Source organism: Chionomys nivalis, chromosome 3, assembly GCF_950005125.1.
Source record: "Chionomys nivalis chromosome 3, mChiNiv1.1, whole genome shotgun sequence".
In the NCBI taxonomy this organism is placed as follows: domain Eukaryota; kingdom Metazoa; phylum Chordata; class Mammalia; order Rodentia; family Cricetidae; genus Chionomys; species Chionomys nivalis.
In genome coordinates this window covers 250,646-273,600 of record NC_080088.1, presented here as the reverse complement: position 1 = coordinate 273,600, position 22,955 = coordinate 250,646, and the positions used below count along the sequence as shown (strand labels likewise).

General features: G+C 44.8%; 1 protein-coding gene and 1 long non-coding RNA gene across 7 annotated transcripts in view; one reads left to right on the top strand and one right to left on the bottom strand.

Annotated features, from left to right (window-relative positions):
• Positions 1 to 2,707: 2,707 nt before the first annotated feature.
• Zbtb21 (zinc finger and BTB domain containing 21) lies at positions 2,708 to 17,433 on the bottom strand. 6 transcript variants are annotated; one of them, XM_057765125.1, is made up of 4 exons: positions 17,348 to 17,433; positions 12,379 to 12,520; positions 6,683 to 8,273; positions 2,708 to 6,082 (listed from the first exon to the last, which is right to left on the bottom strand). In XM_057765125.1, the coding sequence occupies exons 2-4, from the start codon at positions 12,445 to 12,447 to the stop codon at positions 5,094 to 5,096; spliced, it is 2,649 nt and encodes an 882-aa protein (XP_057621108.1). In that variant the 5' UTR covers positions 12,448 to 12,520; positions 17,348 to 17,433; the 3' UTR covers positions 2,708 to 5,093. The 6 variants fall into 6 exon arrangements, with proteins under 6 accessions (XP_057621108.1, XP_057621110.1, XP_057621105.1 ...); XM_057765127.1 differs by having other exon boundaries at positions 8,108 to 8,273; XM_057765122.1 differs by having other exon boundaries at positions 2,708 to 8,273; positions 17,249 to 17,433.
• Positions 17,434 to 17,604: 171 nt separating this feature from the next.
• The window catches only part of LOC130871622 (uncharacterized), a 53,101-nt gene continuing 47,750 nt past the window's right edge, over positions 17,605 to 22,955 (top strand). Inside the window, exon 1 of the long non-coding RNA XR_009056846.1 lies at positions 17,605 to 17,644. This is a non-coding gene — a long non-coding RNA (uncharacterized LOC130871622). The remainder of the gene's footprint in view (positions 17,645 to 22,955) is intronic.

Sequence of the window (22,955 nt, the reverse complement as noted above, 5' to 3'; positions counted from 1 at the left end):
GACATGGGTTTCGACAGTACGGCACTTAAGAGATTTTGTGTGTGATGAGGTCTGTGGAGGATGCGGAAGAGCAACAAATCTAAACCCAGAAAGCTGGTGGCTGGCAAGAGGAATGGTTCTGTGTTGAACAGCTGGGTAAGCAGGGGGAGGAAAGAGGTTAACGAATGGCATCCTTGGTCTCTGGTGTGGTATGCTGAAAAGATCTAGGCACATGCACCCAACACAGTCTAGATTTGGATGCTGGCAAGGGAAGCAAAGCCACTGGAGGGGATGAAAGCAGCTCCATCCATCAATGGAGGAGTTTGCCTGTTCTCTCTGTGCCCTTTCTGTTACTTTGGTGACATATCCACAGCCAGGTATTTGCAAAAATAAAGTAGGACTATATCCCTGTGATGAAGGAGCCTCATTACAGTAAGAAGTGTGAAGGATGCTTAAAAGAAATCCCACACTAACTCAGAATTGAGAAATAGATGGTTATTTATTTAGGAGCAGACTCACAAATCAGAATCCTCTGCTTGAACGGAGATCAGAAACCAAAATCTGCAACTGGAACAGAGAGGCTGGAAAAAGAGGCTGAACCTGTGTTCTACATCAGCATATATAGGATAAGAGGTCACGCCCCAGGGGGCAGGTAACCACTGACTGTAAGACTTCCTACAGCAAAAGTGTTATAATCAGGAAATGTGACTAGCTTATCAACTGCTCTGCTCAAACGTGACGGGTGCTCAGGTGCTGTCACGTATTTACACCCTCCTTGCTAACACAAGAACACCCTTGTGAAAGTAAAGAAAACCGTGGTTTCACTGAATCTGAGCAGGAATAACAAGAAGCAGACAGGCACAGATGCCCATGCATCTAGTCTTAATGTTTACATACTGTGGTACCCCACACAACTGAGAGCTCTAGCAACTTAACATCATAGGCAACTTGGAACAGGGGTGGGGATGGGGTAAGGAAATCAAGTATTCCCAAACTCTCTAGTGCTGCTCCCATCATCCTGACAGAAGACTCTCCCTTCACTATCACCAACACCACTGGTGATTTTCAAAGTACAGAGGATACCAGTGTCACAATTCAGAGCAGAGCACAGTACAGATTTTACTGACCCATCCATTGTTGATACCATTAAACAAAGGAAAGATTACAGAATTGGATAGTATAAGCAATGGAGTATCATTACATCCCTATCTTACTATGCATTTTCAGTTCCCAAAAGATTATTAAAAAAAAAAAAACACAAAGAACAAAAAACAAAACAAACCCCAAGCAGTCTATTCTGTAAAGGCATGTAACAACAAAATTTGTACACAATTATAAAACCTGCTTACTTTCAGTTAAATAGAATTTGATGAAAAACTGCTCTCAGGGCAGTTTGGATTAAAGCCAGCTATAAATGGCCACCTTCTGAGACACTCAGGCAGCATACAAATGATCCGAGAATGTGGAATCTAGTTATTTTAAAGATTTATAGGAAAATACTTTGGATTCCTCACAGTCTGTCTCTAAAAGGAATCTTTAAAACATCAGACACTAACTTTCTTTTCTAGAATCTGAACCCCAGTTTAGCTCCCTGTCCTGGAGAAAAGTCCCCAGTGGTCTTCTTCCCAACTGAAGTCCTCACAGAGGGCTCTGAAGAGCTTGCTAAAAAAAAAAAAAGTCATGAAAATATCCAGTGTCTTAAAGTGCTAAAGCTACAGCAAGGGAACCTACTTGGATACTTTGACTGGTTTTTTGGAGACAGTCTCTCTATGCTACTGCTGGGCTCAGCTTCCCAAACAGAATACAGTGATGATAGGTACGTACCATCACACCCAAACTGAAATCTATTTTTAAAGAACACTTTAAGTCATTAATGCATTTCACAACTACCCCCAAACCACCAATCAGAAATTAGAAATTAACAAACTGACTTTGAATTTCTAAACAAAGGCTAATATGTAAGATTGATAAAGAAATCTGAAGGACAATGGCACTGGGTTTCGATCCTACTGCATGAACTGGCTTTGTGGGAACCTAGCCTGTTTGGATGCTTACCTTCCTGGACCTGGATGGAGCGGGGAGGACCTTGGACTTCCCACAGGGCAGGAAATCCAGACTGCTCTTCAGACTCAAGAGGGAGGGGGAATGGAGTGGGGAAAGAGGGAGAGGAATGGGGAGAGAGGGAGAGGAGTGGGAGGAGGGGGTAGGGAAATGGGAGGCGGGGAGGAGGCGGAATTTTTTTCAATAAAAAATAAAAAGGAAAAAAAAAGAAATCTGAAGGAATGAAAGCTACTCATTTTGTACTACAGAAATGCACCAACTTCACACACACACACACATCCATGGGAGTCCAACTACTGGAAACACAGTCAAGCTTCAGGCATGCCTTCTGGCCACCAGGCCTGGGAAGGCGTCTCAGTCACCACTATCATTAGCGCCAGCACAGGCTACATGTGGGTTCAGGTGGTAAATGACTGAGTACCACGTAATCTTTTCAAATAGAAGAACACAGTCACACACACAGTCCTGGTCAACTATACATCTGGCAGAACCGCAGATGTAGGAACTAGTTGTAAAGGTAGAATCTGCTCAGTAGCTTGGAAATACTAACCCTGAGATGTAAGGATCTGTTAGCTTAATTTCTTACCCTTGAATGGGAAAAACATGTTTCCAATGTGCTCAATCCTCCCCACATAAAGAAAAACAATTCAATAACAAGTTCTCAGGTTAACAAAGAATATATTAAAACAGTTTACATTCTTTCCACAACTGCATAAAAAGCAGGCATCTTAAATAATTACAAGAAACAATGTGCTTTCCATACTTGCAAAAATTAATTACAATCAGAAAAACATTTACAAGAATATCTTTACTATCTAAAGATTTACAATGGTGAAAGACCTATTTATTGAACACCAAATATCTGCCTGCTGGCTGAGATAAACATTCTCTAAAAAACTGTTTACTGAATACAGTGATTAATGTCTTTCATTATTTTGTTTCTTAGCATTTAAAATAGTTACATGAGTGGAAGGATAGTTTTTGACACCAAAATAAGTTCTTTTAGTCTGACGTCCTTTAAGATACAGTATAAAAAGCAATAGAAAAACCACAACTGCATTATAAATGTTTTTGGTTCAAAATTTTATTTGAAATCTTATGTTTTATTCTAAACAAAAAAGGTGACAAACACTGGTAATTTGTAAAACCTAACAGATATGCAGACCCTACATTTAGATAAAAAATACTTCTTTTATTTATTTATTTTTACAACAATGTTATTTTATAAATTTTCAAAAATGTAGCATAGGTTCAAGTCCTGGGGCACTGTACTAGCAATGCCAGGTTTGGAGATTATCGCTCTGTAGCTACACAGGAGATGACCATGCAGGGAGATGGTCTTAAGAAAAGTGACACTCCAAGGTGCTTAGAGGGAGAGACCAGACACTCACCACACGGAATGAGTTCAATGGACAGCTACCTAGCCTGGCACTAGCTTCATTCATCAATGCATAGTTCAAAAAAGCAGATGGCAAGAATCAGTAACTGCAACCTAATTTTATTTCCCTTTTCTGAAAATTTAAGGAACGAAATAGGAAATGCAGACATATTTATGGATTTTCAATAGCCTTTTCAAGTGAACGGATAAAGGTCAAAATTCCACATATAGCTTCTAGAGTATATAAAGTCAATGACTATTTTATAAAAATGTTTGCTACCATGGATGTAGGATGCTGGTGAGCAGATGGGTGGTGTCTCTGCTAGAGCACAACTTGAAAATGTGAAGACACAGCATACAGCAAAAGTAAATAGGGAATTTCTCCTCCCCTAATTTTCTTTCCAGGTGTGTTCCTCCCTCGAGGGAGTGAAATCAAAAGTTTGTCTTTTGAATTACTCCACTGAACTTTGGATATTGCCTATGGAGAGGGTTTTAATTACAACCTACATGGAACAGAAAAAAAGATGCTCAAACCCTAAGTACCAAATCAAGTTGTAAAATCTAATTTTGGACCTTTGCTAGTGTTTCAATACACATTTGCATGTCAGAGAGTGACTTCTCACCTATCCACGTCAATACTCCCACAGAAGTCCTCACATCAGACAGGCAGAAATATGTATGTTGTGCATACAGTTCTTGGAGAGCACATGGAAACTACAACGTGGCACTTCCTCTAATCTCTGAAGGCCCTAGAAGGAATGGTAGTCTAGGATGTGGTGAGGCTGTGCTGTGCTAACCTCATGCTAGCACCGCCTATCCCAGCGACACCCGAGTTTCAAGCTGGCAGGGACCATGCCAGTTCCAGAGCGCCAGCTGTAAGCTGCTGTGGTGCAGACGGCATACCAGAGTCCAGTGGTTTTCACACTAATTTGTTGCTGCTGACGCTGAGCACTCCACAAACAGGCTTCCATTTCTTTGCCTTCCTTAGCATGTGACCATCACTGATTATACAAAGTGACTGACAGCTTATTTTATTAAAAAAAAAAAAACACAACTAAGTGTGACTATTGCTGATTTAAATTCTCACAATTTTCATAAAAAAAGTTTCATAGGACCACAAAATACCAAATTTCTGTCTTATCAAGTGTCAGGATAATTTATTAAAGTTGGGGTTTGTTTTTTCTTATTGCTAAGGTATTCTAAAATCTGACTCAATACTGCAAACAACTCCCTTTCTTCCTTGTATGTTTTTGGCCTTACAAACATGGCTAAGGGTTACCTCAAACTTACGTGTCCAAAATAATAAATTAAAAAACCCCAAACCAAAAACCCAACAATACCCTAGTATCCCACTACCCAGAAAACAAAAGGCAAAAACCTCAGTCAAGTGATTATAGCGACGCCTTGGAATGAGGAACCATGCAGTTCAGCAACATTAACTCAACTTCAACAGTAACAGAATCAAAGCCCTGCTGGCTGAGGTCCAGAAGCACAATATTTCAGAGTTTGTTTCTGAAGTTGTTAGAACATTCCTAGCCAACGTCAATTTATCCCAAATCAAAATTCAAACATAACAGTTTCCAACCTTTATTATTTTTTTAAAAAAAGTTGTCTTAGGACACAGTTCACAAAGCCAGGGGCTGCTGTTCTGTGACAGGTGAGAGGGGTAGGTCATTTAATTGTGTGTCTGCTCATGACTCCAAAGACTGAAAGCGGTCTTGAATGTCCTATGGCAGAGTTTGCACATGAACTGTCTTTTAAATGTGATTGCTGAAAGGGGAGGGGCGTGGTAGAAGAGGGTGTCTGATTCCTGGGGTGCAAACAGTTTCTCTGTGGCAGGGGTCGGAGTCTCAGAAAGGCCTGTGGGGCTGTCGGGCTCCAGGGGCTGGATCTTAGGCAAGGGCGGTGGAGGTGGCAGAGGTGGTGGTGAGGGGGAATTTGTGGGCACAGGACACACCTCAGCCTCTTTCTGTGCAGGCTCCTCTGTGGCCTGAGACATGTGGGACTGGAAGTGACTCCAGAGCCGGAAGTTGGTACGGAAGGCTTTGTGGCACACATGGCAGATGAAGGGTTTCACGGAACACAGCAGCTCCTGGTGTCGTTCCAGCTGCTTGTGTGCCGTGAACATCTTCCCACATTTCTCGCAGGGCCACAGACCAGCCTCCTTGCTGGGACCAGCCTCCCTGGGAGCTGCACTGGCCTCAGGAGTCTCCTCCTCAGCCTCCTCCACAGGCTCCTCTTTGACTTGGACTTTCAGTTGCTTTGAAAGACTCAAGTCTTCAGGGAGGCAGGAGGAATCCTCAGAATCGAAGTTCACTTGCTCTGAAGAGTCACTAAACACTGTGTCCTCTTTTGGAGCAGTCACATGGTTTACCTTGCTAGGCTCAGACTGAGGCCTGGAAGCAGCTGCCACTTCACCATTGTGGTCCAGGGTAGGCAGGGAAATGTTCTCTGCTAAAGCCATGTTGTTCTGGTTGTGCACTTCCACCTGGTGCCGCCAGATGCTGAAGGAAGACTTGAAGGTGCGCATGCACTCCAGGCAGGTCAGCTTTTTGTACTCACACCTGTCTTCATGCTCCTGCTTCAGCGCTGGGGAGAAGAACCTGAGGCTGCAGAAAGGGCAAACGGTGGCATTCCGGCACAAGCGCTCGTGGTTGCCTTGCTCTAGAAGAGAAGAGAGCTTAGCATTACAGAGGCGGCACGGGTAAACCTCCTTGCTCTCTACCGCGCGTGCCAGAGCCTGCTCTTTCGGCTTAGCAGCTCTGCTCACTCCGAGGGGCCTCTCTCCCGGGTGCATCTTTATGTGCTGCTTATACTGAGAGAGAAAGCGGTACGCCTTGCCACAGTAGGCACAAATGTAGGCCCCCTTGCCTCGGGAGCGCAAGTTCCTCTTGATGACTTGCTGTGCTGGGGAGCTACTCTGTCCCTGGAAGCCAGGCTTGCTGCGCCTGAGCTTAATGACCAGGGCCTTCTTAATCTCCCTCTCTCTCACTATGTCAATCAGTTTCCTTTGGAATTTCTCATCCAACACTGCATGGGAACTAGAGGCTGGCGATGGGTTCTTCACTATGCCGTGTTGGGTCTGACAGTGTGTCCACACTTTGAAGTTGGTATGAAACCTCTTGTGACAGATGTCACAAGCATAAGGCTTCTCTGGGTTATGGTACATGTTAACATGGCGGTGAAGACCCGCGGTTGATCTAAAAATCTTAAGGCAATGTTTGCATTTAAATTTTTTGTTTGGTCTCGTCCCCTCCAACTCACCAAACTCCTCTCTGTTTAATTCAGAATCTGGGAAGTTGCTGTCAAGGGAAGGAGGGCTCCTGCCCTCCTCACAGTTCTCTTCTGAGACAGAAGGCCCATGCTCATTTGCCCTTGCTTTCTTCAAGGGTGACCTTCTGTCTGTCTGGAACCTTCTTTTTGCTGGGAGTCTGCTAATGTCCCTCTGGTCTTCCTCTGTTTTGAGGGGCAGGTCTCTCGTAGTTGTTGCTGCATCTCCCACGGTGACCCGGATGATGTCTGAGGGGTCCGACAGAGGGCTGCTAGGCTCAGTCTTAATGCGCACCTCAGTCACAGGGGAGGTCCCCTCCCTATCTGTTGACTGAGACGCACTGAAGGACCTGAGGCGGTGAGGCTGGAGCACTTGAGGCCTGTCATCCAGGGTTTTTTTGTCACTGCCATCTTTTAAAGAGGACTTTTGAGACACTGCACAGAACACACTGCCTGATGCCTCATTTGCTGCTATGGATGATCCCTGGGACGACTTCAAATCTATGGAGGGGGAGTAGACAGGAACCTGGCTGTCCATAGACAGTGACCGCCTGAGGAGGCTTTTCACTAGTGGGCCACTTCTGTCAACACTCTGGTTTGCAGAGGCAGGCCCACTGGATGGAACCACCAGGCCTAGCTTAGAGTAGTAGAGCAAGTTCCTATCCTCCCCCTGACTGCCTCCTTTGCTAGTCTCTTTTAAGAGATATGGAGTCTCTGATGAGCTACGGAGAGACAGAACAGGTGGCCGTGGTCTCTTCAGAGCCAGCTCTATAGCTTTCCCCTTGGGAAGCTGGCTGCTCACTCCTGGTTTATCGTCCATGGCCTCCCTATCTTGTGAAGGCTTTGAGGGCAGAACTGCATTTCTCTTAACCAAACTACCCCTGTTAGGATCATCCAAAGCCCCAGGTTGTTCCACAGACTTGGCATATACTGCAGCACTATCCTTCAGCCAACTCTTTTCCGTTAAGGACAGGCTGTGAAGCTGCTCTGGCGGCTTGGCCACATGTGGCTTATTGGTGCTGGTCTTGACTGCACCACTTGGGGACGCCCGGGCAGCATGGCTGAGGTCCTGCACAGCTGGACCACTGGCTTTCCCTGGCACTTCGCTTCTGCCCTGACACACGATGACACTTCGCTTTTGAGAGCTGGTCTCATCATCTTCCACCGGAACTCTTTTCCTGTTGGGACAGGCTGGAAAAGGAGCCTGAGGGGCTTTGGCAATGATGTTGGTCAGGAAGGAGATACCAAGGCTATACCCCAGTTCCTGCACAGCAGCAAGGCTGCCCTTCTCCACAAAAAGGGAGGAAGAATAAATGTAGTTCAGAACGTTGTCAAAAGCATCAGGCTCACAGAAGTCGAGCTGAAAGACAGTCTGTGCCTCGTTCTCCTTATTCGTGAATAAACTCTGGAAGTACTCACTGCTGGCAGCCAAGACGTTCTTATGAGCTCGGAACTTCTGGTCCCCAACAATCAGGAGTACATCACATAGCTGTCCCTTAAGGCGCTCCTCATTGAGGGCGCTGAGCAGAGAGATGGCATGTGCTGGGTTGATGTAATGTAGCAGTCCCTCCATCCTGCAATTGATCTGGAAGACAGAAGGTGAGACCATCAGCATTTGTATTCCATGAAAGGCTGCTCGAACTTAATAGGTAGACACATAGGTGACACTTGAAAATGAGGTTTAACATTTAGGGTCCTTACCCATCTGATGCTTGGTTACATTTAGTTTATTCAGAAAATAAACTAAATTTGAATTGTCAAAATTCCTCAAGTCTATAGTCTATAATTCTACTTCAGTTTTTATTATTATCTTATATTTTGTTTTATAGGATATATACTTAAATGCAACATGACTGCCAAAAATTAATAATAGATTGTGGACTTTTTAAAATGAACTTGGAAAGGGAATTACTTGCTATTTACTAGGTAAGACTGTTCAATAAAGGTTAGAAACATTAGAAAATTAAAAGGTTGTTTTCCTTCTTACACTAATTGCTTGCGATTTTTTTTTTTTTTTTTTTTTTTTTGGTTTTTCGAGACAGGGTTTCTCTGTGGTTTTGGAGCCTGTCCTGGAACTAGCTCTTGTAGACCAGGCTGGTCTCGAACTCATAGAGATCCGCCTGCCTCTGCCTCCCGAGTGCTGGGATTAAAGGCGTGCGCCACCACCGCCCGGCTCTGCTTGCAATTTTTTAAATGCTATTTTCTCACTAGTCATTTTCAACAGCATAGAGAACTTTAGCCTGACTGTAAAGTTGATTAGGGAGTTTGAACTGAAGGGTCACTGATATTCTTCTCAAACCTAAAGGTAAGAGAAGGCAACTTGGTGAGTGTGAGTTTTGGGGCCAGACACTTGGCTGAGGTGCTAGTTCTACCCTGTGAGCTGATGTCCTCTGTACACAGGGCTGCATGTGAAGTAAGGTAACAACTGCGCCTTCTTGCAAGTGTGTAGCAAAGATTAGATGTGCAAGCTTCTACAGCATACAATAAATGTGCAGCTGTCAGGACTGCAAGAATAGGCCTAACTTAGTATCAAAGGAGACGGTCTAGATTTCCACACCTTCCCTGGTGCTCTAGCATAAAGCAGGTTGCTCATGGGACATGATGTGTGGGCTCTGCTCTATGAGCACCTCCTCTCGTGGTCTGGTTTTCTATCACTGACTCCTACTAACAGTATTGTCATAGAACTGGAAGGATGATGTAGCTTAGTGGTAGAGTAAGGCCCTGAATCCCAACACCAGCACCACGGGGGACAGGGACAGGACAGAGAGAGAGAGAGAGAGAGAGAGAGAGAGAGAGAGAGAGAGAGAGAGACACTGATTTTTACTATTAGAATGTATCCACAGTGACTAGATACATCTTTGACAGGCTTATTCTAGAAGGAATGCTGCCAAGGACCACACCCAGCCCCAGATGTAAGCCAACAAGTCCCCAGCCCCCAGCTCTCCAGGGGTAGCCTTTACTGGTCACTCAGAGACTAGGCTCTTTGGTTTTCAGAAAGAATAGACTACAAGATGCAGACAAGGGTGTGGCTCTGCCACTAGAGATGAATCTAGCACCCACCAGTTTTCTCTTCATTCCTGCCTGCTTTTCTTTAACAGTGACATGTAGCTTGGATTAGATCCTTTTCCATTTCCGTTTCTCCCTCACTCCTAGTTCACTGTAAGAACCAAGCATCTGAATAAAGACACGTCTCATTTTTTACAGGGGTCAGCAGAACCACAGGACTGACTCAGCCATCACTGGCAGTCTGTAGCACTGAAAACTTCTGGAGATGTTGACACAAGGGAAACAGCAGACCAGAAGCAAAGGATAGGAAGGTATTTCTCAAGTGATTGAAACCAACAATTAAGAACAGATAAAGCACCAAGAGAGAAAATGTTAGAAAATACTAAGTGTGGCAAGGGTTTGGGAAAGCAGTTTCAGATAGACAGACATGCTCTGTGTGCAAGTATGCATCCAGATGAGTGGTAAAAGAATTTTTTTTCTGGGAGGTCAGAGTCACCTATGTTCTGGGCTAGTCAGTTAATCTAAGTCCCAATCTTTCCCTTGCACAGCAAACAGGGATAGTAACAGCTTCCACACAATGCTGCTGAGGGGCATCATTAGTACCTACAAATAGTGCCTACCTATCTAAAATCCATCCATCTACCTATCCAATCACTCATGGAAGTACATTTGAGAAGACTCAAGAGAGCAGGGCATAAGCCTGGAGATTATGAAGTAAAGTCAACACAACAGAGGAAAGAACTATACTAAGGTCATGTAGAACTAGAGTCAAAAGAGCTGGGAGTCACAGACAATATCATCTCAGGAGTCACACTGTAAGGCTGAGTAGCTGGGAAAAGATTGTACCATGTAGGAAATGGGGGTGGGGCATTGGGAAGACCACAGGGAATAAGCCCGAGTTATGTCTTAATTATAACATTTCTGGCTTTATTGTGGACAGCAGACAACAAACCAAAGAACAAAAGAGAAGGCTACTGCCACGATGGCTTGGCAGAGGCTGGTACTGGATGTAAAGGCAGAGCCATTAGGTTTCCTAATGGAGTAACTACAGAGCAATAGGAAGAGTCAAGGACCTTGCCAGGACAGGGAAAAAGATGGCCTTTTTTGAAATGGATTTGGCAGAGAAATCAGGCTGCTTTCCTCCTTGCCTCTCCTTTTCTAGGGGTTTCAGTTCTGACACTCTACAGGCAAGTGACAATTTATCAATCTTGCCTTTGCATCTTTCTATTTCCTTCTCTGAGCTCCCTGGAATCTCTGCCCACACAAACATCTATATCTAAACTGTTGTTTCAGGCTCTACTTTTGAGAGGAAAACCAAGACACCAAGACAGCCTAAAACCACAGGTGCAAGTTAGCCAGAATGTGCTTAAACTCTAACCACATAGGATGTCAAAAAAAAAAAAAAAAAAAAAAAAGCACAGCCTAGTTCCTGGAGTTTAGTCTTGCATAGGAATAGCACACAACAATCTGTTGATACTGTGCAGTTATGCAGGTACAGAACAATGTCTATGGATACCATAGGAGACGCAGTATAGGTGACAGCCACCAGACCCAGGTGAGAGGCAGTCAGAGGATGGACCAAAGCATGGGGAAGAGCCAGGCAGGAAAGGTAAGGCAACCCAAAAAGGGACAGGGGCAGTATGTGCAGCACTACAAACAAGAGAGAACTAAAGTCATCCTGGAAAGTGTCATGACGCTGATTAGATGAAAGGGTTTGGGAACCAAAATGAAGACACTGGAAATCATAAGCAGAAGAGTGACACCTGTTCCTACAGTCTCTGGAGAGACAGAAGAGAAGGCTAGGTGGTATGATTCACCTTTACTTAGGGGCTGCTTTTACACTTTAATTCTATTATAAGTACTTGAAAACATGGTCCCAGTCCTGGTCTACCTGAAAACTAGGACTATATGAATTATTACATTTGATTACAGCAGGTATAACTGCTTATTGAGCTTAGTAACTAAAGTATAAACACTGTCTTGAGAGAACAAGCAAAGGGGAAAAGCAGAGCTTCTGAGTGTTGTCTGGCAACCCATTACACTATGATGGGGAAGTGCAGATGAACCCTCTGGACCTGGTCTGTTGATATCTCAGCTGCTCAGCCATCAGAATAGCAGTTATGCTGCTAGGTGTACTTTCTCAATCAATGTTAAGGTATGGCAGACTCATTTTCCTGCATGAGTTAGCTACAACTCACAGCAGCAACAAAGCTCATGTACAAACCACACAGCTATTAGTGTGCTCATCTCCACCTGACTCATTAATGCAAAAATCCCATCACTTAACCACGGCAGAAAATCCTGGAAGGTACTGGGCTGTGAAAGAAAAGGTCCACTGAAGAGCAGAAGCAGCTGAGACTTCTCATCACTTGGATCTCCCTACAAATACCTTTCCAAACTCTGCCTGAGATAGTTCTACTTAATGTTGTTTCCTGGAGCATCCAGGAGGGAGTGGTGAGGAGAGAATGGCGAGAATTATTACAGTAAAAGCTCATGGTAGATTGCTATCCACAGAGAAGTCTTCGGTCTACTGCCATCTTTTAGGAATGCAATCTTATCAGGAATGCTCATCCTTTTTGAGCAGTAGTATCCTTGCCTGTTCAGTGCTAGCCCTACCTATACCATGTGGAAATCTCACGAGACATAAACAAAGCAACTTGCAAAAGGTCCAGAGCAAATCCCACCTGGCAAGTACACATCTTCCTTCTCTCTTCCTCTCCCGAGTGTTTGTGAGCCCGCTGTACACTGTGCATCACAGAGGTGCTGATGGTGGGAGGTGAGCTTGCAGGCTGGCTTCCTGTTCTCCTGCACCTCACATTCCTGTGACTGGGCAGACAACAATGTGATAAAGAAGGCAAGAATATGGAAGAACACTCATGTCAGGAGGCTGTCAAAGTGGCCAGGAGGTGGGAGGGTGGATGATTAAGTGACAGCAGGAAAGGCTTGGGACTCACTTGGTATTGAAGTTAAAGCCAAAGGCTCAAAACTTCCATAAATGTTATCTGATTAGCCCAGGCTTAAAATCTTTTGAAGTTTGCCCAGACCTTAAGTCAACTCCCCAGAAGAACCCTAAGGCCCCTCACAGCTAGACTCAATGAAATTACTTCATGCCATCACACAAATGCCTCTGATATACTAGATGCTGACATGAGACACCTGTATCTTAATATAAATTAATTCAACCCAAGTGTTTCCATTCTCATGTTACATGGAATAAGGACTTTGGAGTTTAAGGAAGGTAGGTACTTTTGGAACAGAGTATCTGGGGATAATGTATAAGAAAGAGAAGCACATAGTCAAAAACACAGTAGGACAATACAAAGAGAGGGTGAGAAGGAGATGGAAAGGATTCAAAACAATTTCCCCTATTTCAATTTAAAAGACTGGTTCAATAGCTAAAGATTATTACAAATGAGCTAGGCTCTGGGCTAGTCCAAAAAACTCTAACAGCTCTGTGGGAAATGTCCCTTTACTAACCTAAGCTAAGTTCTGGAAACGCTGTCCCTTTGGAATGTTGGAGAGTGCTGACAAAAACTTAACACGATCCTGAACTCTAGGGATCCGGTGACACAGGTGAACATCCAACACTTGACTACATACACACACAGCAGATCCCCAGGTCCCCACTTCTCTCTCCACTTGATTTTACTACATGGTGACAGGAAGCTGGCACTGAGCTTCAGTTTTATCATCACTCACCTGGTAACATTGCAGACATCTAGAAATTATCTCAAGTGCCTCGGGTTTCAAAGCCAGACTGGCTGAGGGGATCCTTCATGGTATCAAGTTACTGTACTCCACTTCAACACATTTTAGTCTCTCTCTCTCTAGTTCAGACTGTCAGCCTCAGCCAGAGGACGGCTCCACTGTAGCAGTTTAGATTCTTAGCTATACAGCAGACAAGCAGCCTGTGCTGGTCTGCAGAGACCTTCTGTGTTGCTTTGGGAGAACACCTGTGTCTAGCAAGTGCAAGCTTATGGTTGTAGACACTACTGAATACCAAGCCAACTAGAAACTTTCTCCCTAGACTATGGTTCATGACAAGACAAAGGCAATAGCTGAGTGGAACTGATGGATTGATCTTAGTGTGGGCTGAAAATTCAATGTGCTAGTGCCTGACTCATACATTCCTGCAAGTGGTTTGGTTTTGTCCTTTGTGGTTCAAGGTTTTTTTTTTTTCTCAAAGATTTTCCTCAAGCCTCAAGAATAATCAAGTATTTCTTACAATAAATTTCTTTTTCAACCAGTCAGTTCTGTTCTGGCATATTTCTGCATGCTGCCTGCATCCTGCCCTGCCTTCATGCTTATCCTTCATATGTGAGATTCCTCAAGAAAGGCTTTCATTACTGTACAGCACACAATCTCTTCCACAGAAGCAGCTTGCTCACTGGCTGTCTCCATGTGCAAGGCATGGTTAAATGTATATGAACACATGGGTACTCAAGATAAATAAAGCCCCACTGTCTAGTAATAAGCAAACCCCCAAAGCTGATTTTAATGTGTTAAATATCTTGATGGAGAGAGAAGTTTGATGGCTGGTGTAGTCCTCAGGAGTGCATAGGGAGCTCAGGAGCCATCTGGATGTAATGCTTTGTTAAGATGAAAAGAATGGATAATGTCATAGTTCCCTCTATCCTAGTTAAAACAAAGGAGGCTAAAACACAAAATCTTTAATAAAAGGCCTTCAAGTCTCTACAGACATTTGTATTCAGACTACTTTTAAAATTCTTTAGTTACCTACTGTGACTTTTCCCTGTTTCTGTCCTAGAGACACAAATTTGCCCACCTGACCACCTCCACCACTCAACCTGAATCATCCTAGATTGTGATAAACTTCCTTTCCAACTCAGCTAAAGTTCTACTCATTTGGGAATCCCTTAGGGCTGAACATTCCCAGCCAACATCCCTAGTTCGTATGTAGAAGTCCTAACCTCTGCACCTCAAAAGGCAATCATATTTGGAGCTGAAGTCTTTACACAGCTAATTAAATTAAACTGTGCCTTAGTCCAATAAAACCGATATCTTTAAACAAAGAATTAGAACAGAGACAAACATGGAGGGAAGATCCTATGAAGATATAAGAAGATGCTGTCTACAAGCCAAGGGCAGAGACCCCAGAAGACACTTGACCTGCCAACAATTTCCAATTTCCAGTTTCTGTAACTGTGTTGTTTAGGTCACTGGGTCTGCATACTAAATTAAAGCAGGACAATAAACACAGCCATTAACTTACTTAAGCTTAGAACAAGTAAACCAAATACAGTGTGGCATATTTCTACACCCAGCACTTGGGAGGCTGACATAGGAGGATGATGATGAGTCCAGGCCAATGTGGGTTACAAACCCTTGTCATCCTTTACCACACTGAACAGGCACACCACTACATTGCGTTTATTCACTGTCATATGCTAGCTGGCTGTGTGTCCCACTAGGATTGCAAGCTCTTTAAGGTCCAATACATTACTTCTGACACTCCTCATGATGCCCAACTTGGGATCCTACAGAATAAATATGTGATTATTTTCTAGTCTCTACTCAAATTAAGGAGTAAAAATGAAGCTCTTTGATTGCTTTCTCTAAATAAAGTTGGCCACTTTACTGCTCTGTTTTAGACCACAGTTTGTTTTTTAAATTATTATTTTCTAGAAAAACCCAAACTACAGACTAGCACACAGGCTTCTCTGACTAATGTCAGATCTCTCTGTACCATACCTGGGTGTCACTCCTTACCAAGTAACCCATAAACCTGCATTTCCAGTTTCTGAAACCTAAAAGTAACTTCTACTTCTCCTTTACTTGGCCACCATGGAACTACAAAGCTTTTGCAATTTGCCAACAGCAATACTACATTCCTCTGCAATAATGCCCTAGTGATTTCAAAGCATCAGATTTTGTATGTGGATACCTCAGAAGATCCCACATGCTCCCCTCAAAAAGTCCTTGTTTTCATCTGTGAATTCCTAGCACCAGGCTTGATAGGGGTCTACCATGCAGAGAAAGTTCACTAGACTTGAGGATTTAACTTCTCACCTTTATCTTTTCAGAGTCCTGTAGAACCCAGCACAGGGCATTTTCTAAGCTTTTTTTCTGAATTTTTGTAGCTACACTAGCAACTGAACTATGATTCCATCTGTATCTCTGCTCAGACTTCCGTCCCTGGCTGCCTTATGAACAGATCCATTTCAGTTATCCCACTTGTCCTACATGGCACTGTGATCCACCCTCTTACCCCTGCTTGTCTTCATACATTGCCTCCTTAGTTTGGGGTGATGTCAGCCAGGTCTCCTCAGGCAGAAAGGTATTTTGTTTCCTTTGCCCTCTGGCCAATCTCTGATACCTGTAAATCCAGTCCTCAATCAGCTCTAGTACAGGGACAACTAAAATGGCTTCTCAAGTTATCACCTTGTCTGGAGACCCCTTTTGTTGCTTTTAGTGTTCCCATACCTAACTTCTCCCACTACATAATACTGTCAATTCCTTGAGGGAGAGCTTTTATTAACAATTTCTATTTCCTCCCTATACTTTAACTAAATAAAAATGCTACATTGTTAAGTGGATAGGCTGAATTAGAGTCACTTTTAAGTAAGCCAAATTTCTTCTTTAACGCCAATATTTAGGGGTAAGGTTAGGGATAAGGATTAATTGCCAGACACGGAGGAGTGTTTTCGGTGGAAATGCTAACATGGATTAACCTATTTTTGGCCCTTTTAAACAAGGTGGAGAAGTTCACGAAACAAATCCAGGAACTCATGACTCAGGGTCATGCTGATGAACAATCACCGGACTATGCTGTAACACAGATGTCTGAGGACGTAGAGGAGTTTGGAGCTCATGCACCAACGCAAAAATTCCAGGCTTCGGAGGGCTGCTCAGTGTCCTTCAACACCGCACCCTGTATCAGGCAACCTCAACGAGTATCTGTCTAAAGCTCCCTACAAAGTGCTGAAGTGTGTGGTTCTCCAGCACCCAGGGTCTCAGGGATGCACAGCGCACGGTTCTTTGATTACAAGGTGCGTTCTCTTCAGAGGGACACTTAAGGTGCTCCTGATAACCAGGCTTGGGAGACGGAAGGGCTGCAGGGAGGTCTTCTGCTCTAAGTCCCTGGGCGAGGAGGGTCTTTCTGGGGAGGGAGAGGGGCGGCAGGGGCTCAGGAGGTGTCTGCGGAGGAGCTGACCGACAGGTTGTCACGCTCAAACCGCGGCGGGTGCTGGCTGTTGTCAGGCTACCCGGTCTGGAGCGCGCGTGCCGCCGGGTCCGGAGTGTACACCATTGCCTGCAGCGGCGTCTCAACGGTTCTGTGGGGGCGCGCGCCCCGATTGCACTCCTTGGCTACCCAGGCCACCCCGGCTAGGGTTAGCAGCTCAGCGGGCCGCAGGCCGAGCATGCGCAGGAGCGAGGGCGAGGCCAAGTGCGGGCATAAAGCATGCGCAGTGTAAAGACACACTCGGCTACGTGGGAGTCTGAGCATGCTCCGTGAGGACCGCGGCCGCGCGCACGCGTAGAACGGCCCGGCGCCCTCAACCCACTGGTGGAGGAAAAAAGGAGAGAAATCACCTCAGAGTTACGTCAGGAAAGGCCGCGTTTTGCGGGGAGGCCGTAGCCCCGAACAGGGCCCGACGTCCTCCTAGGGCGCGGGACGTGACGGCTACTCACCGCTCTTCAGCCCCGGGACAGGCGCCGGGTCCCTCTCCTCTCACACTCGGCTCGCGCAACCCGCAGCCGCCGCTGCCGCTGTGATTCCATCCATCTTGAATTTGACGTCATCCCACACCAGGGATGAGGTCATCGCAGGCAGCGCTCGTCACGTGCGCGGCGCTGGGATTGGGTGCCGGGCCGCGGAGGGCGGGCTGGGGGCGGGCCTGCGGGAGCGCGGCCGCGTTGGGTCCCGAGCGTGGGTGCTTCTCCGAGAAGGTGCAGCGAGGAGCCGTGGAGCTCGGGGACGCCCCGAGGGTAGGTGGCTATGTGGGAAGCCCCTAAATTCGGAGCTATCGGAAAGTGGCTCATTTCCATTTCTTCCTCCTGGAAAGAGCTGTAGTGAACAAGTTGAGCTCTCAGGCTTCGCCCCGTTTCAGATCAGCAGTTTCTCTTATTCACTCTGTGGCGTCTGCCTGTCAATCACAGATTCAAACCTCTCCCTTTTAAAACGGTGTCGAAGCTGGGCGAGGTGGTTTATGAAAGTAATCCCAGCACAAAGCAGGCTGACAGGCTGAGGCAGAATTCTGTTAAAGAGAGAGAAAGAGGGAGGGAGGGAGAGAGAACCCACACAACTCTTTTTCGGCAACACCAATTCTCTTTTAGCTTCTTTGTATGAAAAATTACAGTTCCATTGTCAGATGACATTGTATTCAGCCAAAACCAGACAGCTGGGACACAAATGCCAAACTGCAAATCACAGCTGTGAAGAAAGGGACTTCCGGCCACAGGACAGCAGGACAGTTCTCTAGAGACTGGAACATAGCAACAGACAGTCTCACCAAGAGGCATTTCTAAAACAGACCTTTAAAATGCCTAGATTAGGTGTCTTAAATTAGGTGTCCTAAATTTTAAGAAGCATGTGATTTTCAAATCTACTTCTGAAGGTGGGTTTTAGCCACATGAATCAAAGTAAAATAGCTTTATGAAGTGTGTGAGAAATATGTGGGAGAAGGAATCTTGAATTAGGGTTGATCCAAGTGAGAAAAAAGGTCTTCAAATAAATAGTTCTGAATATTTTAGTTTCTTTAGTTTCAAGACTTTAGAATTTCACCCTTAAGTTTTCGATCATTCAAGGGTTTAAAAAAATGTCTTTGTATTTTGAACTGCTTAGCAGTTAAAGCAAGAAGTTTTGTAAGATGGCTTTCAGAAGGTCACTTGTGATGAGGCTATTAATATGCATCATTGCCCCTCTTTTTACAGGCCAGAAAATCATCATTGCATTGCAGAGCCTGAGGTCCAGATAAAACCAGATTTATTGTTTTTGTTTGTTTGTTTGTTTTTAACCACCTGGAGTGCAAAGCAGCCTCTCTCTGTTTCCCAGCTAGCTGCAGCTCATTTGCTGTGTCTCCATGCCTGCTGCCTGTACACTTGGTGCCTCCATGTTCCACTATGGTTGCCAGTTCTCTGAATCTGACATAACTTTCCCAAATACAAAAGAAACTTTTGGATCTTTCAGGTGACCTCTGGGATGTAATATTTTATCTGTTTCTTCTATGGACCGAATGGCAGCAGCTATGTCACTTTGCCCTGGGTTACCTGCCCCCGACTTGCACCTTATTGGCTTTCTGTACTGTTTCCTCTGCCCCGTGCTCATCCCTATACTTTGGATTTCTGAGAGCTGTGGCCTTGCCTGTCCTGTTACATTTACTCTGTGCCACTTCATCCATGGCAGGGAAGATAGGGAAGATGCTCTGGCAATGCAGTCGGTCACTTTAAGCACTACCTCCTGTGACACACACACACACACACACACACACACACACACACACACTTTATAACTGCTCTTGCAGCCTCCAGGTTTTACTCCACCCTGACTTTGCAACCAAACGAGTCTTTTAAAATGTTCTTTTGCTCCAGTGTTAACACTAGGTTCTCCATTGCTTTTAGGTGAGAGTTGAACTTCATCCTAGTTTGGCCCATATTTATGTTGTCTCTCCTCTCAGCTCACCTCGGAGCTTCAGGTGTATTGCTTCCTCCACTGGAACTAAACTGTACCTTCTACCCTGTCCTGTCACCTGTAATTGCTCTGGGATGCTGCCACTTCTGCCCTCCTGCGATCACTTCAACTTTGTTCTGGGATTGACGCTACACCTTTGTGCTCAGTAGTGTCTTTTGTAGGGTTTGACTGTTACTTCCTGTATGTACCATCGGATTTGTTTCCCATATGCCTGCCTCTGGACTGAAATAGAAGTAGAAGTCCATTATGATTCTACCCCCTTGATAAGCACTAAGTAGGATCTCTAGCTCTGCCTCCATGTACATGTTTATACACACATTGTTTACTTAACCACCTCATTAGGAGTTACCACTTGAATGACTCCTACCCATGGGTTTCACAAGCTAGAGTCCATGAAGGGGATTCCGAGCTGAATTTATTTGCTCTGTCCTATTTAAAGGGGCTGCTGCCTGCTCTACTACCCAATTGGAAACTTGGGATTACTTTTCAGTTTCTGCCTTCAGCTGTCACTAGGTCTTATCAGGTTACCTCTCAACTATCCCTCAGGTCTTTCCTCACTGGCTCTAACTCTTCCCTTCCTGGGTTCCAGTTCTAACTCTGGCCAGTCTGCAGCCACTTGACCTATTTCTGATTCTCCTTCCCCCAGTGTGTTGTTTTTAGCTGAATGCACCCTTTTAAATGCATGTCTTATCAACTTGTACTCAGGTACACTCTCCCTTGGCATCCAGTGGTCTGCTGCCTCAGCAACCCCAGGCATGGCTGCTTGGCTTTCTGCTTGTCCTAGATCAGTGCTCACCACCCCTTTCCAAGTACTCCTTACCAGCTCCCTGCTCCCTCTACATAGCAGACCCACATTCTCTCATGATCAAACCACAGCCTCCTTTATGCTTCAGTTGCGTCTCTGGAACATCTGTGCCATCTCTTTCTGGCTGTTTGAAGGCTCTTTACTTCCCTAGCACGAATGTTCCTTTGGTGTTGAGACTGCCTAGTAACCTGGGTGTTCCCAGACCTTTGGGCTTGTTGCTAGGGCTGTGTCCTAGCCCAGTTGCTCCCCATGGCTAGAGTTTTCCCTCAGAAACTGGGTTACAATGCTGTATAATGCTGTGGTGTAATAAAATTCTGTCTGAATTTCTTGTTCTAAACAAACACATTCTTCTTGCAAACTTGGGGAGGCGCTTTTAGGTGGAGTTTAAACGAATTTCTGCAACTTTGCAAGTGGAAAAGTTTACTCAGTTACGCGTCTCTTAAATATCACTTCACTTTGAACACCTACCTAGACATCTAAGTTTGCCCAACTTGTGGTTTGAGTAGTTGTTCCTCTAAAGAATTAGGCTGGGATAGAGGGTAGAGGTGGTCATATTAGTGTCTTGTAATTGCTGTGATAAAGTACCCCAACCTTAAAGACTTTTTGTAGGTTAGTCACAGTTCAGGAGGCAAGTGTCTGAAGTTAGTACCATTAGACTGAAGTCTTGTGTCTGCAGGGTCCTGTTCCCATGGAGGGTACTGGCACAGTATCCTTATAGCCTCTCTACTTCTGGTGGCTACTGGCAACTCTGCCTATAGCTATGTCTCTGAAGCCTTTGCCTCCACCATCAAGTGGGCTCTCCTGTCTGCCCAGTCTTTCTCTGCTTCGTATAAAGATATCTGAAGAGGAATTCCCCATCCCCATATCTCAGCCTCCTCAGCTCAGATCCGGGTAGGCACAAAACCCAGGAGACTTGCATCATCATGGTTCCTTTGACATGGGTGAAATTGAATTAATTAAATGTTTATTTCACTACTGAGAAGCCTGGTCTTTAAAAATAGCATACACATAAAAGAGGCTGGAGAGATGTTACTACCCTTGCAGAGGATCTAGTTCAGTTCTCTTTACCCATATCATGCTTCTCACTATAACTCCAGTTCTGGGAGATCCAGTACCCTTTGGCTTCAGTGAGCATTTACGTGTACATAGTACACATAAACTTGCACAGCCACGCACACATAAATAATACATCTTTTAAAAATATGATAAAAGAGAATGGATAATAGGCTGAAGGACAGCACCCTAAGAAAACAGCAATCACTACTGTGTCTTTCTCTTCCCCTCAGTATCCATCACCTTGAGACCAGCCTTGCTGTACCTGCAAGTCAGCAAATGGCACAAGTAATAACTGAATTGCATGGATAACCTTCAGCATTTAGTTAAGTAGGAAGTAGGTGTGTGTGTGTGTGTGTTTAGTAATTCTTATTATCATTTTATTTTAAGGTAGTGTCTCATATAGTCTAGGCTTACCTCAAACCCATGGTTTTCCTGCCTCATTTCTTTGAGTACTGGGATTGCAGGCATAGCCACCATGGCTAACTGGTTATGGACTTTGTGCACAATAAGAACAGTTTGAGATGGAAGGAAAGAAGATGCAGAATACAATGCCTTTGAACTCTGCACCATAGGGTTTCTTTGGTAAACCCCCAAGAATGGGGTTAGGGATGGCAACTCTAGTTTAACTGTATCCACCCTTGCCCTCAACTGTGACTATGTGCACAGCTATCATACTTAAGTGTAGTAATGCTCATTCCACACACTGAAAAAGTAAGGCTCACAAAGACGGGCGTGAGAACATCTAGTGAACCCATTCAGGATATTCAAGTTAAGCTACTCTGAGAACATTTCATATTCATGAGGTTAAATGTATTAACCTAAAAGCCCATCTTTTTCTTGATGGGAAAAGATGAGTTTAGAGTACAACACTCTTTTATTTTTTCTTTTTTTTCTTTTTTCTTTTCTTTTTTTTTTTTTTTTTGGTTTTTTTTCGAGACAGGGTTTTTCTGTAGCTTTGGAGACTCTCCTGGAACTAGCTCTTGTAGACCAGGCTGGCCTTGAACTCACAGAGATCTGCCTGCCTCTGCCTCTCGAGTGCTTGGATTAAAGGTGTGTGCCACCACTACCTAACTGAGCACAACACTCTCGTGCAATGAATCTGGAAGGGAGAAATATGTGCACAACCAGGAACAAGCTGGAACGAAACAGGAAGCAGAGTTTCCTACTGCAGGGTCTGTGTTTGGTCAGTGACTTGTGGATGAGCTGTTTTATGAAGAGGTATATGGGGACATAGAGCCAGCCCACCTCTTTGCCACTCTCACTTTCCATCTTCACTTATTTACTAGTCTGTTGGGCTTTGGCATTATGAAAATAAATACCTTGAAGATGGTCTCTGCCGTCGGGGAACTGGTATCTTCTCCAGAAACAAATACCAGGAGCCTATACTCTTAGGGCTGTGATTCAGAAGAAATCTGCCTGCCTGTTTCAGGAACCCAGACCAACTGAGCCTGGGGCCGGTGATGACCAACCCAGGATTTGTCTTCTGGTGCCTTGGACTGCCTGGTGAAGAAGAACTTGGAACCATCAGTAGCTCTTTCCTGTGCAGTGGCCATACACAAAGGGGTTCAACCTTGTTTCTGGTAGAGGTCATACTGTCTTCTGGGCAGACAGAAAGAAGCTCACTGTTGTTCTGTGAATGTGGCAGAGTCCTCAAAATGTGTGGCAAAACTAACAGACTCACTAGAGACACTCATTCAGTCAGCCCCTTCCTGGCAGTCTTTTGGCAGGAAAGTGACATCACTCCTGTA

Bases quoted from the DNA above. Each gene is read 5' to 3' on its own strand.
- Zbtb21 (XM_057765122.1), bottom strand. From the start codon at position 12,447: ATGCACAGTGTACAGCGGGCTCACAAACACTCGGGAGAGGAAGAGAGA. The intron at 8,274-12,378 runs GTGGGATTTGCT...TCTGTCTTCCAG, and splicing joins GGAAGATGTGTACTTGCCAG to ATCAATTGCAGGATGGAGGG.